We start from the raw sequence: 18,157 nt of genomic DNA, 5'->3' as shown, positions 1-18,157 counted from the left end.
CCCCCCCTGCCACTCTGATTAATCCCGTTTCTTCAGAAGTGGGTACAAACAGAAGAGACATCTGCAGAAAATCTGCACTTCTATGTTAACACGGAGCTATGCAATATCTCCCTAGAAGTGAAATTGTGAGCTCGGTTGGGCACTTTTACTTTTTTTGATTCTGCTATCAGCTTACTACGGTGTTTAAAATCGAGTTTGTACCAGGATGTTCTCTGCATGTGCACACACGTACAGACCCAGAGACTCGCCTGCCCCACTGTATGTTGACATACACAGACAAGTACACACATTTAGTTTCAGTCTATGCAGATGAATTAAGAGGTACTTATTTCTATCTGAGAGAACAGCATGCACCCTAGGAAAAAAAGAGATTTTGGTATAATTCAGATGCAATACTGGAATCATTTTAATAGCTGAGAATTAAATGCTTCACTGTGAAAACATCAGGGTTAGCGATTATTACCACTGTCAGCGCAAATCACTGACTGCATTCTCAGGTGACATTTTCTGTTAACATCAGACTAAAATACCATTTACATTGAAATATTTGTTTACACACTGCAAAATATTTCAGTTTGGGAGGATTTGTACACATATGGGTAGGATATCTCCAAATTAAAATGCATCCCAAGCATTGCATCTCCATTCCACAAGGACAGGTGCCCCACACCGACAGTCAAGAGGATTACAAGAACCACTGTTTAATTGATTTGGGGAGGTTACACTTGGTTAATTGATGCCTTTTAAAACCATCCCAACTCCTTCGGACGAGGGTACCTGTTACAACACATTAGACTCATCTGAGAATGTCCTTAAAAGAAGTGGTGTGACAGAAGGTCTGGCCGACAATGAATCAGGTGCCTTCCTGCTGCTCTGCAACAGCGAGGCAAAGAGACTTAGAGCACACAAGACTTGCTGCCCCTGCTGAATGGTCGAACAATGTAAGACAGACACGTGATTTTTTTACAGCTAAGTCATGTTATAAGGGGCACAGCAATACACACTCCCTAAACAACACGGGGATTAGTTAATACCGGTTGGGATTTGCAGCACGAGCGGCACGGAGGGTATTCAGGAACGATCCCTGCGTCCTGAAACTTCAGGCTTGGGGGTTTATGCCGTGGGTGCTTTCGGGGAGGAGGAAACCATCCTTCGTCTCCTCATAACCGGTATTTTTAAAATAGCGAGCAATACTGGAGATCCACAGTGAAACCAAACTCTAGGGACAGGCTCTCGAGGCACTTTGACGCGGGGTTACCCCACCATCCCCACAGTCAGCACGTCCAAGGCGACCCCTTGCTGGGAGGGTTGAGTTCAGTGGGTTATTCACCTGTACAACCAGTAACAACAGTGGGACGGACTGGGCAATACGGACGCTTGGGGAGCTCCTCCTAGATCAGACAACTCTCAGCTGTTTGCCAGGTCATCCAGAGGATGAGCAACACCTGCCAGGCTTTAGAGAGGTGTGTATCCAGCCCACTAACACACAAAACCACAGCAGGGAAGGAGAGTGCGACCAGCGTCGGCCGCGGCCACCTTGTGCTGACATCCCGACTGCTCACCCAGCTGAGGCGTGCAGGAGACCGAAGGGGAAGAGACAGATGAAATATTGAAGCAAAAGATTTAAATTAAAGCAAGAGGAGGATGGGAGAAGCAGGGTTTTGCTGGGTGAGCACATCTAAACAGGTGTTTTCAGGAGTTAGGCGTTAGAAGGAGAAAAAAAAATAAGGCAGTAGAGCAAGCAACACATAGCGACTCGGAAAGGAAATCACCTTATTCACTCCAAGAAAAGCTGTGATTGCTGGAAGTTTGAGAAAGCATGAAGATAGTGGATGTTCCTGAGGAAGGAAGGCGCTTCGTTACCTAGTTCACAACAGCACAAAAGACAGAAACTTGCAGTACAAGAAAGAGAAAGGCAGAAACCAAGGAAAACACAAATGCGCTTTGCAGTTAAAAACAAAATAAACCAAACAAAAGAACCAAAACCACTTCCAGTGCAGAAAGTTTCATACAGACTGAGCAGAGCCAGCACGCTGTGTTACAAGGAAGTCAGGGTGAAACCCAGCCCTATGGATGTCAAGGGCAAACACCCATCGACCTGGCCTCAGACCACCCTCCCCTTCCAGAGAGGACTCTGAACTGCCAAGCTGGGGGTTCAGGCACCCTAGGAATAACCCCCCGTATTGTTTTTCAAGGGTCTTGACTGGAAATCATCTACCTGGTCTTAGGTGCATCAGGTGACCAGCTTTGGTGTGTGACTGCCAACAGACATCTGGAGCTGGTGTCTGCTTCAGGTGTTTTATCAAGCTCTTACTCAAACTGTACATTTCAATATGGCTCAGCCTGGGGTTAAGTTTGGTATGCACATATGAAGAGACTTTCCCAGTCGCCACTTTGTTAAACGATTTCACACGAGCCTTTTTTAATGCATATAAAGCACCCCTGAAAGCAAGTATTGCATGGGGGAACGGATCTTCTGGCCAACAGCTGAAGGCAAAAATGGGTCACGGCTCAGGCGAGCTGAGCTGGAGCTTGGAACCCCCCAGGTCACCCTTCCAGGTCACTGTCTTAAAACTGTCCTATGACCAACAGCTGAGAGCAGCTTGCTTCCAGCCTACTCCATAGGGGTGTCAAGCTAGAAACCATTAAATCATACTTAACTGGAAGAAATTACATGGAGCCTCAAAGAATCCAACCATACCTCTTTTACCACCTTAATGGCTTTCGACTTGAATGGCTTGGGAGCAGGGTTGTCTTGCAGATTCATGTTTTACTTCACTGATATTATGCCACTATTTCATTGGATATATTTTTTTTTCCAAATCAAGGTAATAATTTTTAAATAAGGACAAAAGATAACGAGTCATCCCAGGTGAGGAAAGTGCTGAAACCTCACGAGACAGAAGCAAACCTCAGTATTTAGAAAGCTATCCCAGTTTCCCGGGACAGGGAGAGACCAGCTGGGCACCAGTCTCCCTGTGCCACGGCACTGGTCGGGGGCACAGCTGGCAGGACATCCACTCGGGAGCCTCCCTGGCCAAACTCGGGCTGCTGGGTGTCAGTGGGAAGGGGTGACCCCGCGCTGGCAGTGCTGGTCTGCGTCTCTTTGGCCGTGCCCTACCTAAGGAGACGTACAGGAGCTGTTAAACCAGTTCGCTTCCGAGGGGAGTGAGATATTGCCGGCTGACCCCACAGCACAAGCCCTCGGTTATTAAAGGAGGTGGTCAGATGTGACAAGATCTGACCCTGTTCCCCCTGCACACGAGGACATACCCAAGGGGAACGGCGTGGGTGTATTCTCTGACATAAAAACAAGTAGCTTTTTTTGTATAGGACACAGCATGGTGGGTTTGCTGCTCAGGTTGGAAAAGGGTTACAGCACAAGAGACAGCAGGTTTCCATCCAGTGAAGGCAACTAAGGAAAGGCACGGCTTGAGTCTCTCCTTGCTACAGATTTAGGCAGTATTTTTAGATGAGCTTCTTGATATTTCTGGCATATGTAAGAGCAAGACGAGACTCTAGAAAGCCCTCCTGAAGATCTGAGTGGTACATGGGACTGCTACGGGTTCACCTGGTGCTTAAGAGAGGTCTTCCTAAAAATACTGTGCAATACATCATCTTGTTCCTTACCTGATGATTTTTCTCTTTTATATTTTTTAAAACTATTAGAAGAATTTCTGGGAAGAGGCTGATAAAGATCAGGAGAATTATTGCCAGCCACGTGGAAACAGAAGTCAGCATATGGGCAAATACAAAATACATTCTTTGCTGCTTCAAGAAAGGCCTGAAAAAGAAAGGATACAAATACATTCTGGTTAGCATGAGTTTCCCACGTGGGTCAGAATTAAAGGTAGATTGAAGCAAACTATTCACAGTAACGCCTCATCGTCTCTTTCAGATGGAGATGAATACAGACTGCACAAAACCACACTTCCCTTCCTTCTCCCAAGGCATCTCCTGCCTTCCCCTGTGCTAGTCCTGGAGGACCGACCTGTCACTTACATGATGTATCTTGCATCTTCCACTTCATTTCAGGATAGGGAGGGGTTTCAATTTTACTGCGATCACCAATTTTGCTACTATCGCTAAAAGTTATGCACCTTATCAAGAACCACATCACTTTATTTCAACTTTAGACTTTGGTATATTTTCTGGTTTGCTTTTGCTGGTGGGAATACAGACACTCTCGGTCCCAATGGGTTATTTGCCTCTTCCTCCCTCCCCTGATGACGAAGAGGAATCAACAGACCTCTTGAAAAAATGCCTCCTAAATAGCTGATGACAAGGATCCAAAAGCAGCTGTTGCTTAGCACTAACTCAGAAATATTGAGCTATGTGGAAAACTCACACACTTCAGCATAAAGACCTGGCTGGATCGCAGATCTCAATCTGTTGGTTAGGAACGCTGAAGAGAGAACCAAACCCATGACCCCCAGTTAAAATATTTCAATCAGTTCCACATCTTTATCAGCAGCCTGCTGGATCAAGGATCTGGCCAGTAACCCACAGCACCAGCAAAGGTATAAAATGAGAGATACTGCAAATGTCAACACGAACGCCTACTCCAGCCCAGGAAACAGAAAACTAATCACATTTGTTACGTACTATTGCTTGCCTGCTTTTGCAAGACATTAAACCTAAAATCCTGACTGCACTCAAATCAATGAGTATTTCTTCTCCTATTCAGACCCAGCATTTCAGCAGCAGGATCTGAGCTTTCTCCTGCTTGTTTTTCCCTCTTAATCTGCCCCAGTGTGCCAAGTCCTCTTGCTCAGCACCTGCCTCATCCGTTCCCTCCTTCTGCATCATCAGGTTTCTTTCCACTGTCATTTTTTTCCACTTTCTTTCCTACCTACAGGCACAAACAGATCCTGAAATATTTACCCCGAAACCTCCCAATAAAGACAAGGGCCTCAGCACCAGAAATGACCCCATGGGCAGAAAAGCAAACCGAGCACCTGGATGGTGACCAGAGACTTGATCTATCCCTCTGGTAAGCTGACAGAGCTCCTCCAAAACATCTCATCATGCAAGAGCAGCTTTTAGTGGGCGTTGGACGGAGCTGTCATCCCTTCCCGGCAGAAAAAGGAGCGTGGCTGCACGAGCTTTGCCGTCCATAAATCTCAGGATAACCCAAACAAGGCCAAAGCCAACGCTGGGCATCCCCCCAGGAAAGCACCACAAAAAGAAGAAAAGATACTTGCCAAATGACTCCTCCCCAAAAGAATGAGAAAAACACATAGAAGGCAAGGGAGCCCCAAATCACAAAGTGGTTCATCCACGTCCAGAATCGGGTATCTAATGCTAGCTGTGTCAAAGGGAAAAAAAAAAAGACAAGACAGAACAGGCATTAGATGGAGAGTGCATTTGTATGTACACGAAATTTCAGATTGCTTTCACAGTAAGGTCGAAGGTTCTTCAAACAGCTACCTCTCTCCATAAGCGCACCAGGGAAAATATTTTCAATATCTCTCGACTGGCACAATGTCAACAGGGAAACAGTGAGTTTCTAACTGTAACCGACAGCTTTTAATAGAACGAACTTGATGCAACAACTGATGCTACAGGAAAGAAATGTCTAAAGGTAACGGGGACTGTAATTGTCTCCTGCCACCACCTGCTATCCTGAACCAAACATAAAAGACCTTTTGGAAGGTCTTATGCAAACTGTTGGTTCTGGAAGGCGCTGTGAAACAAAGCAGATGTGCTATTATTATTCGACAAATGTGCTTTTGTTATCCCTGCGGTGCTCACCCACATCTGAAATGAGGTGGACAAACCCAAGTCCTCTACTGCACCTCTTGTCCTGTTAGAGCTGAATGCCAAGGGGTGAAGCGTGGGGAAAAGTCCAACTGGAGTTCTCAAAAGAGGGCAAAAAATAGGAAAATAATTTAACTCAAATATAAACCTTATAGACCAGCACAGCCCAGGAATAAAGACCACAGACTGCACAAAGGTCAATGCTCAATAAGCAAGTTCTGCCTCTACAGAAGAAGAGAAGATTTAAGGGTGGTGGGAAACACCTTCATAGACACGTCATCTTCAACACACTTAGTGCACGATTTCACAGCACAGACACGTGCACGGGAAAATGACGGCATGAGTGACTGAAAAAGGAAGGTCCTCACCTTCAGAGTGACGGTGAACACCAGCACGGTGAAAACAATCGTCCCGAAAGTCCAGTTCCCAAAAACCTGAAAAACACATTACACTGTCACAGGTACCTCAAGGCCCGTCTCTCCTCGGGAGAGGCACAGAAACGACGACAAGGACAGGGGAGTGCAAGCAGGGACCGGAGGGGAAGGGCAGGATGGAGCGACTGCTACGGGGGATCGATGCTGGGAGAGGCGCCGGGCACAACTGGCTGCCCGCTACGCTACCCCGTGCCATGCAGCGCCACACGGACGGGTGACCCAGAGCCGGGACGGTGACAGGGACAACCTTCTACTAACAGCAATGTCGATTTGGGATACAAGTCATTGCACCACCTGTCTTTCAGGATTTCTTGGCAATTTACTCAGTTTCTGCTTTCTCGCAACACCTCTGCTCGTCGGCTCGTTTTAGTCCCATTTGCAGAAGGCACCAGTGGGGATTTTTTTCCATCTGGTTTGGTTTGCGGATACTAGTGACTACGCACGACAAAGAAAAGCAGATACTGTACATAATCCAAATGATGGCAATGAATGGGAGGGATGCTTACCAAAGGCTGTCAAGATCTGAATGCATACATTAAAACAGAAAGTGAAATGTAAAAGTTTTCAAAAAATGCAAAAAAAAAAAAGTCAATAGGAGCGAGAAGTCAATCAAACATACATGGATATAATGAACAATTGCTGGTAGCAGTTCTTACAGGCATAAGTGTTTACAAAACAGGACATAACCACAGATCTTTTTTTAGTGCCATGTAGACTTGACATCTGAAGGCATTTGCAGAACATATCAGTGCTTCCTGTGTTACCCAAATGCAACCACGATGGCTACAACTACACAAAAGCACTGAATCTACAATACAGGGGCTTGACTACGTATAACTGGGGCCAATAAATGTTGCATTCACACAACATATACATATAGATACACGGATCTCATCAGCTTTTCTCCAAGCCCTAAAAACAGCTAAGGTATGTTCAAGGGTCACAAGTGATGACGTAAACATGTTTTCCATCAGCTGAGACCTGATAACAGGCTGTGTACTGCTTGGGGGAAAGGGCCCTGAGACAGCCCAGGAAGAAAAAAAATATTAAATTCAATCTTTTCTCCCCTTTTCTGTGCAAACTAACCCGCAGCAGCTGCCTCACCTCACTCACGCGGCGATGCAAGCGCTTGTCCTGATACAAGAGGCACGAGCAAGCAGAGAGCAGGGAGCACAGCTCGCTCCTTCCGACAGGCTGGCTTGGAACCGGCAGCGAAACCCCGGGAGCACCAGCCTTGCCCCAGCGCACAGGGAGGAGGGCGGCTGCAATCGCGCCCCGGAGCAGGAGCAGCGCACGCCAGCAGCCTCACGCCACGCCTGAGCCAACAAGCAGCACCCGATCCAGGTGGCAAAACTCAGCTGCTTGTAAAGCGGCAGAACACGTGGGGAGGACGGACACTGCTCCTGCCCTGGTGCAGCGCTCACCAGGTTGGAGTAAAGCTCCGTGTGAGACTAGTTATTTTACCTAGCGAGTATAACCAGCTCTGCCCTGTTTCCATGGCGATTTGGAAAATGTTTTATTTCAAGCATTTGCTGCAGAATCACACCATAAGCAAAGCTACGCCGCTGGACAAGACTCGAGACACACTGCACAGATTAAGCGTGTGGATATTCCCCGCCAGGCAGATTAAAGAGACAGTGCACAAAAGAAACACTCATCTTTTCCCTTTTTCTTTTCTTTTTTTTTTTTTTTTGGGTGGTGTTACCTTTCCATTATCTTCCAACGAGGAATTTTGAAAAAGAAAATAAACTCCAAAGAAAAACACGAGTCCTTCAAAGGCGCCCAGAAAAGTCCAGTACAGGAATGGCCTCCACTGCAGCATCGCATTATCCGAAACCTTCCTGCCAAGAGACAGAACGACAAGAACATCACCGCCACGTTTAGGAGGCACTGCAAAGCCCCTCGCAGCCAGACAGTCAACAGGCTTTGGAGCAAGCCTTTGCTGTAGAAGACAAGGAGGTAAAACACATAAACTAAACACTTGTCAGCATCCAGGACATAAATAACATTTCCCATATGTAGCTGCTGCTCATGAGAAATCATAAGGGGTCCAGCATATTGCCTTGTTTTGTCCTTCTCTCGGTAATTTGGATTAAAATCCAAGCCAGTGCAGAGCACAGAGTTCTAACGCTGTCCTGAGCCTCTCCCTCAGTCCCAGCACTGCCCACAGCATCTGACATTAACTGCTCAATTTTAACACCAGGGCTAAGCTAAGAGCAGCCATACGGGACGCAGCCAATCTATGGTGTGTTTCCCTCTTTTTGTCGAACGCACAAACTCCCTCTTTGAGAACAGCTCTGTGAGTCCCATTTCTGGAAGTGGTGGTTTTCTGCACAGGCTGAAAATAACCTCATGAATCCTACGGTGGGTGTTTTTAACATGGGGGTTGTAGCAGGAGGCTCTTGGCTGAATACAGCATGAGATCTGGCACAGAAGCAGCAGCAAATGGATGCACCACGGGCAGAGCCCAGGAGTGGAGAGAAGCTGTCAGGGCAGGAGGGAATTTAAAAAAAAAAAAAAAAAATTTCTTGCATCGTTATCATTTCAGATCGATTTCTTTAAAAATATAGAATAAATCATGGTTATGGCAAAATCAAAAATCCCCATTCTTTCCTCATTTTTCCTCCTATTACAGCAACATCTATTTTCAGCAAGAGGCACCTTGCAAACCGGTGTGGTGTTGGGCTCCTATAACTGCAGCTGTCAAAACAAAATCCTCTTGAACCCTGCGCGTGAAGACGCAGCGACAACGCTACAAACACACCGCAGTTTGGGTATGAGCAAGCGGCACGGATAAACCAAGCTATAAGCGGGTTTTAAAGGAAGGAAAGAAAATACAACCGGCATCCTCACTGTGAGCTCCGTTTTACATTTGGATTTATGTCCTGCAGCGCTCATCGTAAACAGGCTTTTTCACAGCGCCTCAGCCGAGGGATCTGCACTGCAGCAGCTCAGCACTTCGCAGGCAGGCAGAGGCGCAGCCGTTCTGCGTTCAGCAGCACTGGCAGAGTCATGAATATTCAAATACCGAGCTATCTGCCCGCACAGTTAACCTGCTCTGCCCTCACCAGACAGACCCCGGAGATCAGGCATCCCACAGGGGCCTGCTGTTATCGGCCCGTGCCGCACAATATTCAATTACCAATTTATTTAAAAATACACGTGGCGGCGTTTTGCCATACGAGCAGAGAAGCACAGAGATCTAATCAATCATGGATCTGAGTACTTCCTTCAAATCAGCCCAAATCCCTTCCCCAGCCTTACAGCTCCTGCTGTGTTTGCTGATTTCTCTGTACCTAAAGCAACTTTTACACACTCTTTAGGTACCTGCCAATTCCCTTTGCTGTACCTGCAAAGGCATCACTCTCAGCCTGAGCGTGGAGCATCGTAGGACAGTGACAAGGCACTGGCCAAAGTAGCCCAAATCCAGCCTCTTGTCACAGGGGCCAGCTGGGCTCTGAGCTTACTGCCAGGAAAGGGAATTGGCAACGGTGATACAGGAACGGGGGCTTCTTCAAAAAAGCATCTTCCTCAGTACTTGCCAAAGGGCTGCACCCAAGCGCGTGTGCAGGGGTGAGAGGAGGACAGGAAGCATCTCAATGTCTGTAGGTCAGAACCTCTCCCCATTGCAACCATGTAAGGAGAGAAAGCAACCAGCAAAGCAGAGAGAGACAGCCTCCTCTTAAACCAGGCTTTCCATGAGCAACGTGGCAGAAAACTCTGAGAATGTTTCCCTGGAATAGGCTCCAATATGGGGATCTGGCCTGTGGAGGGGAAGCCTGGGGGAGGATACCCATTTAGACCAGAGAGAAACTACCTGCCTGAGCGGGGCTTCAGGAACACTCATCTTTCTGTAAATGAATGGATCTGTTTTTCTTCTGAAAGCTCCATCACCCCTCCATCCACTACACAATCGATCGCGTGCTTGGCTCGTGCTGCCTGGCTCAAAGCTAACGTGAATGAACGGTGTGGCCACGCTCGATGCACGATTTTATTTATGGATGAAGAATTCCACCTACGGTTTATTTCTGTACAGAGACAGAGCAGTGCAATCTGCTAGACCAGATATTGTTAGAGAGCATAAGTAAGTAGAAATAGACCATAAATAGGACACAGCAGAGCCAGCAGGGACAGAAACAGCCTTTTCTGCATTTCCTGGTGACCCCATCCCCAACATGAGACAGGGACACCTGCTCCCACTCATGCATCAATGAAACTTGAACCATAGATGACCAAGTTCTGCAGAGGCTTACCCACAGCAGTGTTACTTACATATAGAGCTGAGGATCTGAGGTCAGCATGTCAATGCTGATATGCTGCTCCAGGAGGCTGTACGCCAGGATAGGTAGGGATGTGAAGCAGATGTTGTACATGGTAAGATAAGCAGCATCGTACAGCGGCTTAAAAGAGTAAGAAAGGGTCAAATGAGACAGAAATTCCACTTGGGATATCTCCCCACAAAGAGATTAAAAGTTTCCAGCCCTTGCCTCCATATATAACCTACAAAGTCATCCCTTTGTCACAGTCACACAGGACAGTTTCATCTGACGTGGTTCATGCTCTGTGTAAAGCCGGGGGGTCAAGGCACCTGCAGGCTGCACGGCCGAGACCCCACTCCTACCACCAGAAAGTTCTGGAACTGGCTGGTCTCACCTGCAGCTCATTCTCCAGAAAAATATAATTAAATAGCCCTTGTCACAGCTTCTCTGTAGGTGCTCTTTCGCTGCTGTTTCTATTAATATACTCAGTGTCTCCCGTGACTCTCTAAAGACTAGACTGTTTTAGAGGAACTACAGCTTCTTTTTTTTAATGAAAAAAAGGAAGCAAGTGGTTTTGCCAAAACAAGCAGAAAATTCTCTCCTATCATTTACTCTTCTCACCATTACTTTTGAGCCCACACACAAAAGTCCCATAGTTGATGTAAAAGCCAAAGCTCTTGTCTCCAAGCATGTGAACCCACCCACCACATGGATCTGTCCCTCTGACACTCACTTGGACTAAGCAAGGCTCTGATGAGTGTCATCGTGTGCCTTTTTTTAAAGCCTGTCATAAAAGAACAAACTGTTCTTCCTCTTGAGAGGCACCTTTAATGCAGAGAAATGCAGCAGAGGAGAAAAGATCAGCAAGTCTTTGAAAACTTTTTCTCTTAAGATAAGGAGAGACAGCAAAATCAGGTGCTGAAAAACCAGCTCAACCCCTCTCGTTACTTCACGAAAGCATCATCCATATTTATAGGTGATGGATAGGAAAGAAAGCAGATTTCTTCTTCTCAGTTATGCGTCTCAAAAATATTATGCTCCAGGTACAATACTAAGCAACGAGGTTGGTTTCTACTGTCTTCTAAAGTGAGGTGTGGAAGGGACAGGACACCAAAGGTCAAGTCTCTGCTAGAAAGCCTCATTAGGCTACTTGCTTTTTATCCTGACATTACAGACATGTTACTGGAGGTTACCTGCTGTGAGAATCCACAGAAGAACTGGTATAAAAACTGTGGTAAAATGAAGCAAAGGTTCTAGGGGAACAAAAGACAAATGGTTAGCAGGGAAGCACTTCCCTTCTCAGTCTAAACCCCAATATTTTTTTCTGTTACCAGATATTACTGTCTGTTGTTACAATATTTTCCTTCAATGCTTCTACCAAGCACAAAATGAGCAGTTAGTGTCTGCACAAGACGCTGGAACAAAGCCACGTTCACATTCCCCTGTAAGCACTATTTTCAACTGACAGGTATGTGGCAGAGACATGGCCTCTTCCAGGACAGGAAAACAAGCTACAGACTATCCCATACCTTTCTTTTTCCCCATATACTATTTTTTTTCTATTGTCAAAACCACAATACACAAATACGTAAGCTGCACACACATCCTTACCTTATAGAAGAAATACTGTACAAGGTGTGCTATTCTCACGTAATATAAATGCCCATGTGCTAGTAGCAACTTTCTTAAATGTTTAAACTTTGGCACAGCGTAATCGCTGTTTCTGGAAGCTTGTCGTCCTTCCTTGCCTTTTATACCTGGAGACAGAAGCGTGGCAAAGGGTTAATCCCTAAGGGACTGGAATCTGGACAAGATGCTCCCCTCCACCAGGCTCCTTCACATCACTCAGTGTCCCGAGGTGTGACAAAGGTGGTGTTTCCCTCTGCAGTACCCCAGGAGAAAATAAGACTATTGTGCTGCAAGACTCGTCGCGGTTTTGGCTCCACAACTCTCAGGCCTGCCTCTGGAGTTTTTAGGCTATATTTAGGTCGCTGTGTGAGTTCCGACGTAAGAGAGTGCGGCAAAGAGCAGCTAAGCAAGCCTGATAAAAGATAAGGAATTGGTTTCCCCTGTGGGCTTGCCCACATCTCCCACAGCCTAGTTGTTTTGTTGCAGACGTTCGGCCTCCCGAGGCATCCCCGCAGAGCCGAGCTCAAGAAAGACAGTTTTGATCATTCAAAAGCCACGTCCAAATGAACTCCACCGAGACCCTATTCATTAGAGGGCACTGTGGCATTTCCACCAGCCCCAAATAAAGAGGTGGCCCTTTCTTTTCCATTGACCCTTCTTTAGTGGTATTAAAAGAATCCCCAGTATTTCCCGTATCTCTGATGCCAATCTGCAGTGAGGAGGATAGTTTCCAGCTTGATGTCAGTCAATACAAACAGGACAGACACAACATAACGGAGCGCCAGCCCTCCAGGAAACGTGTGCAGGTCCCCAGTGTTGAGTTACCTGCACCTGTGACCAGTTAGTCCTCATGAAGTCTGATATTGTCATTGCACTGCCAGTGAACACTCATCAGTTCCCTATTTTGTGTCTTTTTCTGACCAGCAAGCAACCTTCACCTCCCCCTTGAATATGGCCATAGTGTTTTTGAACACAAACTGCAGCTTATCACTGTTAAAGAGAGTGGTACTACCAAAAGTGAGCAGTATATCATGACACCAAGCACTTATCTAGAGTCAAATCCTGGCTCCAAAGAAAGCAGCTTTTCACACTTTTCACTGGGATCGATTTAGCCACACACAATCAGAAACACTGACTGCCTGCACAGCAAACCCCCGCACCAGCAGAGAGCTATTAGGTGTCAGATGGGTGTCACCAGGGGTCTCACCTATTCCAACATGCGCCTCCAAGATCATACTGACATCATTCGCGCCATCCCCTATGGAGAGGGTTATCGGGCTCCCTTTTGTGTTCTTCACCATTCGCACAATCTAAAAGATTTTTAAAAAGGATAGCAGCAGAAACCAAAAATGCAGTTAAAAAGCCTCTAGAGACCCCTCCCACCTTGCAAGAGCCCTGCCAGGACAAGCAGCCAGGCTTCAACAGCAGCACTTGCAGAATTCAGGTTAATTAAACCCCTTGCTACAGCCTCTGCAGTCACCGAGCAGAGTAAACTCCAAGATCATGCTGCACTGGACTGAAGGACAGTATTTAAAAACAAACTCCAGGCAGCAGCATCCCACCCTTTCCATCTGCCAGACCCTTCTCTCCCAGTGGTGGGACCTCCTGGGCGTTTCAGGAAACCCTCCTGTGGAAAAGGAGCAGAAACACACCGCTCCTCAGGCTTGGACACCATCAGCTGGTGTGAGGAAGTCACAGGCTCCACTTGACAAATTTGGAAAGGAAAAAAAAGAACAAACAAGGAGGGGGTCTGTTTATTTCTAACGGCCTTGGGTTTGTGGCTTCCTGCGAGCATATTAAACAGAGGTTGTAGTTCAGGTTTGGAAGACTGGTGTGTTTCTACCACATTCTGAAGCTGAGGCTTACAAATAGCCTGGAGAAGTCCTAGATGATTAAGACAATCTGGTCAAGTCCCATCTGATGGAATAAAGTGCACCACACCACCTCACAGTGTGCTTCAGGTGGTTACAAGTGGAGTAGATACCTGTGCTTTCTGCAAAGGAGCCATCCGGCAGCAGAGGACCGCAGTACACTTCAAGCAGATTTGTAGAAATATGTTTTTGTAATTACTAGAACTGGAGTCCTGAGAAGGGTTGAGTATCAGTGACAGCGTTGAGCCATCTATAATCAGGCCGTATTCTTGACTCAGTGTCCAGCTTCTGGGATACAAGGAAAACATTGGAAATAAAATCTGACTTAAAGTCTATCTGGCCAATTGTATCATCTTAGTGGAAAAGAAAGAAGTTTCTGTATTACTCTTCTTCCCACCCCTTTCAGAGGGGCTTCACAATCTGAAAAAGCTTGGATTTAACGTGTGCCCTTTGCTAAGGGAACTGTGTAGTTAAGTTCAAAATCAACTAATACTTGAGATGACGAGCCAACGGAAGGAGCTCGCTCTGGTGTCTGCAAGCAGCCAGTCCCCAGGGCCACAACGCGCTCCTTAGTCCTCTGCAAACTGAGCACCTGCATCCAGAACACACACGGGCAGGGTCCTCCTGCTCGCTTACCTTTTCAGGCCTCCCCGGTTTTTGGGAACGTCCTGAATCAGCTTTTTATGGTACTCCATCAGCAGCTCATGGAGCCGATCCTCCTTCCTCTCACTCTCACCCACCATTTTCGCCGTCAGCTCCAGCAGCTCGGTGCTAGTCTGGAAGAGCCTGCAGGCATAGCAGGTGGATTTGGCAGTTTCCATCTTGTCGCCCGTCAGCACCCAAACCTTCATGCCGGCAGCATGCAGAGCTTCGATCGTCTCCGCTGACTGCTCCTGCAGCCTGCAAGCACAGGGGAAACACCCCAGCTCAGGTTGGCCCACACTTCACCCATACAGCCCTTATTTTGCAGGTAGGAAATACCAGCTCAAGAGAAGCTGCTTTTCCCCCCACTGCCACAGGCATAAGGATTAGAAGTGAGCAATCCCAAATTTTTCTTTGCAGCCAAAATATTAAAAAAATCATTGCTTCACACTCCGAGACCTAAGAGTCAAGAGTAAGAATTCAATTTACACATTCAGTTACTATAACCACACAGGAAACTGAATTTGTTTTGATGTGCAAATTAAAGCTGCGTGCTTAATACACTCTCTAGAAGTGTGGAGTTTCATTAATAAATCCTAATTCCTACTACAGCAGCCCATTTTAGCAACCAGGGCACCGTGTAACGGGTTGTGCCACAGAGTAATTAATTGCTCTGGACAGTTCCAGCATCTGGCTGGCTGCTCGCGTTCCATGATGCAACGTCAGGGAGGAGCTGCAGGTACCACAGGGTCACTGATGGTCGTCACCTCTTTACCTGTCTTCTACAGCAGTAGCCCCAATCAAGTGCATGTCTGCTTCTGCGTCTTCAAAAACCTTTGCCATCTTTTCCTCCCTGTCCTGCAGAGCCATCTTAGCTTCATTAAGCTGTCTGTCGATCTTGTCGTACTCCTTCTGAGTGAGTTCTTTGAAGGCCACGCAGAGCGTTCGGTAGCCATCCTGGTAGGGCGAGGCAAAGAAAATAGAAGTGGACAAGTGCCCTGAAACCCAGATTTTCTACAGCTCCTCACTTCAGGGTTAGTGCTTTTTGCCACCAGTGCTTTCCGTCAGTGCTGACCCTGGTGGCAATGAGGACGTGTTGGCTTGAGCCAAAAGATCAATTTCTCTGTGTTTTTACAGTAATTTCCTCCCATCAGAGTAGCTGTGCTTATGCTTACTGTGTGCCTGTAATACGGCAGAGAGAAACCACAAGAAGGACCAGAGCTGTGCGTGTGCATCTCAGAGCGAGAGCAGGGACCGGGTGTCCCCACAACCGGGACCAGACACTTCTCCCAACAGAGAGAACAGCCTGCTGTTGTTATTTCTATTTTTAACTTGCTTGGTTGATGCTTAGACACAACTGTGACAGGGACCATATAAGTATACCAAAAGTCAAATAAAGGTGGAAGCCAAACAGAAAAGGAAAGAAGCCTGGCTTCAGAACAATGTGAAGTGACACTCAGATTTTCAACACTTCCCTCCACAGCAAGGTCACATCCCTATTTTTGGAGTAAGGTTTTCCTGACCCCAGGAGCCAGCCAAATTCCATCTGGGTGCTCACCATAGCATTGCGGTCCACGTGGACTTTCGTTTGTTGGATTTCTTCTTGCTGCACCCTTGGAAAAATAGAGGAGTCTGCTCCTTTACAGAAGAGAAGTAACTTTCCTAAAAGCAAATTATAAATAGTTTATAACATTCACAAGCTGTAGGAAGATTTAACAGCTTCAATAGCCAGCAAACGATGCAGAGGGAGGAAATCTGGCAGTACTAAAGAAGGAACTGCTAAAAGCCCTAGTTGCTTACCAAAAGCAGCCTTACACAAACCTGTGCAAAATCTCGTTTGACCTCGGGCTGGCACACTGGGTGTCCCTACCTGCCTCTGAGCAAGTTTTCTCCAAAAGGCTGGACAAAGCAGTTTATTTTTAACTACTCTGAAGCCTTGGCAACCTTTTCTGAGAGAGTAAAACTAGCACCCCATACCTCACAGGGCTGACATATGAAAACGAACGGTAACCTCTGGATTTTTGTCTGCTATGCCCATGAAAACCTCTCCCACTCAGGGGAAGGTCTCACATTTTTCCCCACTGTAAGTGTACCTCCAGGCTGGAACAAGGCGAGCAGAGAGCTCTCCATGGGTCACTGTCCCCAGCCCTGTCCCCTCCCTTTATCTGCTGCTGGTCAACAACAGCTGCTATGGAGAAAACTAACTCCATCCCAACCAGACACAGTACAGAATTTAATTAGAAAACCTAACAGCTTAGCCCCTCTGGGTTACAGGGATAAAGAGGCCATGATTTATCTTTGTGCACACGTGTACAGGAGTCCAGAAATGCATTTTAACTGTACCTGTGGTGGTTCTCACAATGACGCTCATACGGCGACGGACAGGATCAAAGTTCAACACATGGAGAAGCTGGTACCTTAAAAAAAAGAGAGAGAATAAAAAAGGAGCTTAGACTCAGTAAAAGAAAAACAATGTTTTGAGACAGAAAATCACTAACAACGAGCTGCAGAGATCAATACACCCTACAACTGGCAGCACCCACGGGGCAATGTACTTTTTACAGCTACTGCACAAGAAAATCTAGTGGAAAAAAGCAATCACCACTCCAGCGCTGCCCCGAGCACTGTGGGGCTGAGCGTGTGGGTGGCCAGCAGCACACCGAGCCCCCGGCCGGTCTGTGGCCCAGCAGGCAGTGACAGCAACTCTGGCATTTAAGTACAATGTTTTACCCTAAGGGGAGTAAGAAGTGAAACCTGGAGGGTGAAGAAAGTTAGAGGGAAGGGAGACATATCACGGAGTTTAGCAGCACACCGAGCCCCCGGCCGGTCTGTGGCCCAGCAGGCAGTGACAGCAACTCTGGCATTTAAGTACAAAGTTTTACCCTAAGGGGAGTAAGAAGTGAAACTTGCTTGAGAAGGCAGTTTCTCAGGGAATGCTGGGATCAGGCCTGTGACTCTCAGATGTCCCCCAAGCTGTGAGCACAGGGTGAAATCTAACTATTTTCAACCTGGAAGGTGAAGAAAGTTAGAGGGAAGGGAGATATATCATGGAGTTTAGGCTTAGAGTATCCTGCTGCGAGGCCACTGTCCGTACGGTCAGCAACAGACCTGCGAATCCCAGGAGTCTGCATCTTGCAGTACTTTGGAAAAGGACGGGAGCTTTTGGGCAGGTCAGCAGGGTCTGACAGCCTCGTGGAACAGCTTTAACCTTGCCAGGCTGGCCACGCTGCCCGAACTCAACTGAGCCAGGCAGGAGCCGGCACGACACCAGCAGCCCGGTTCCTCGGCAGCCCCCGCAGCACTTACATTTCAGTTTCATTCTTTTGGTTTCGTATTTTCATGAAATCATTTTCAAGTCCTAGAAAAGTGAAACCATACCTGTCAATAAACAAAAGGACAGAACAACATTGAAAACACCCATTGGCACACATTATACGTTTACAACGTTCTCCTTTCACCTTCTGTACTGTAGAGAAGAGCAGAGAAGTTAGAGAGCCCGAGCTCAAAAATCCTGGCTGGATGTTTGCTTGCTCCACACAAGCAATGATGTTCTGGCACCACT

At 46.9% G+C, this 18,157-nt stretch overlaps 1 protein-coding gene across 1 annotated transcript in view; it reads right to left on the bottom strand.

Annotated features, from left to right (window-relative positions):
• The window catches only part of ATP11C (ATPase, class VI, type 11C), a gene marked incomplete at its 5' end in the record, with an annotated part of 40,986 nt that overhangs the window by 609 nt on the left and 22,220 nt on the right, over nucleotides 1–18,157 (bottom strand). Inside the window, 15 exons of the mRNA XM_009870564.1 lie at nucleotides 778–873; nucleotides 3,631–3,784; nucleotides 5,205–5,308; nucleotides 6,129–6,194; nucleotides 7,900–8,035; nucleotides 10,467–10,594; nucleotides 11,647–11,706; nucleotides 12,065–12,210; nucleotides 13,290–13,392; nucleotides 14,067–14,241; nucleotides 14,590–14,853; nucleotides 15,371–15,552; nucleotides 16,154–16,257; nucleotides 16,939–17,012; nucleotides 17,902–17,973. Coding sequence (XP_009868866.1) covers nucleotides 781–873; nucleotides 3,631–3,784; nucleotides 5,205–5,308; nucleotides 6,129–6,194; nucleotides 7,900–8,035; nucleotides 10,467–10,594; nucleotides 11,647–11,706; nucleotides 12,065–12,210; nucleotides 13,290–13,392; nucleotides 14,067–14,241; nucleotides 14,590–14,853; nucleotides 15,371–15,552; nucleotides 16,154–16,257; nucleotides 16,939–17,012; nucleotides 17,902–17,973 — 1,861 coding nt within the window. The remainder of the gene's footprint in view (nucleotides 1–777; nucleotides 874–3,630; nucleotides 3,785–5,204; nucleotides 5,309–6,128; nucleotides 6,195–7,899; nucleotides 8,036–10,466; nucleotides 10,595–11,646; nucleotides 11,707–12,064; nucleotides 12,211–13,289; nucleotides 13,393–14,066; nucleotides 14,242–14,589; nucleotides 14,854–15,370; nucleotides 15,553–16,153; nucleotides 16,258–16,938; nucleotides 17,013–17,901; nucleotides 17,974–18,157) is intronic.

This window comes from Apaloderma vittatum, unplaced genomic scaffold (genome assembly GCF_000703405.1).
Source record: "Apaloderma vittatum isolate BGI_N311 unplaced genomic scaffold, ASM70340v1 scaffold26895, whole genome shotgun sequence".
In the NCBI taxonomy this organism is placed as follows: domain Eukaryota; kingdom Metazoa; phylum Chordata; class Aves; order Trogoniformes; family Trogonidae; genus Apaloderma; species Apaloderma vittatum.
Note: the sequence above shows the minus strand (reverse complement) of the source record. Positions and strands in the feature narration are given on the sequence as shown.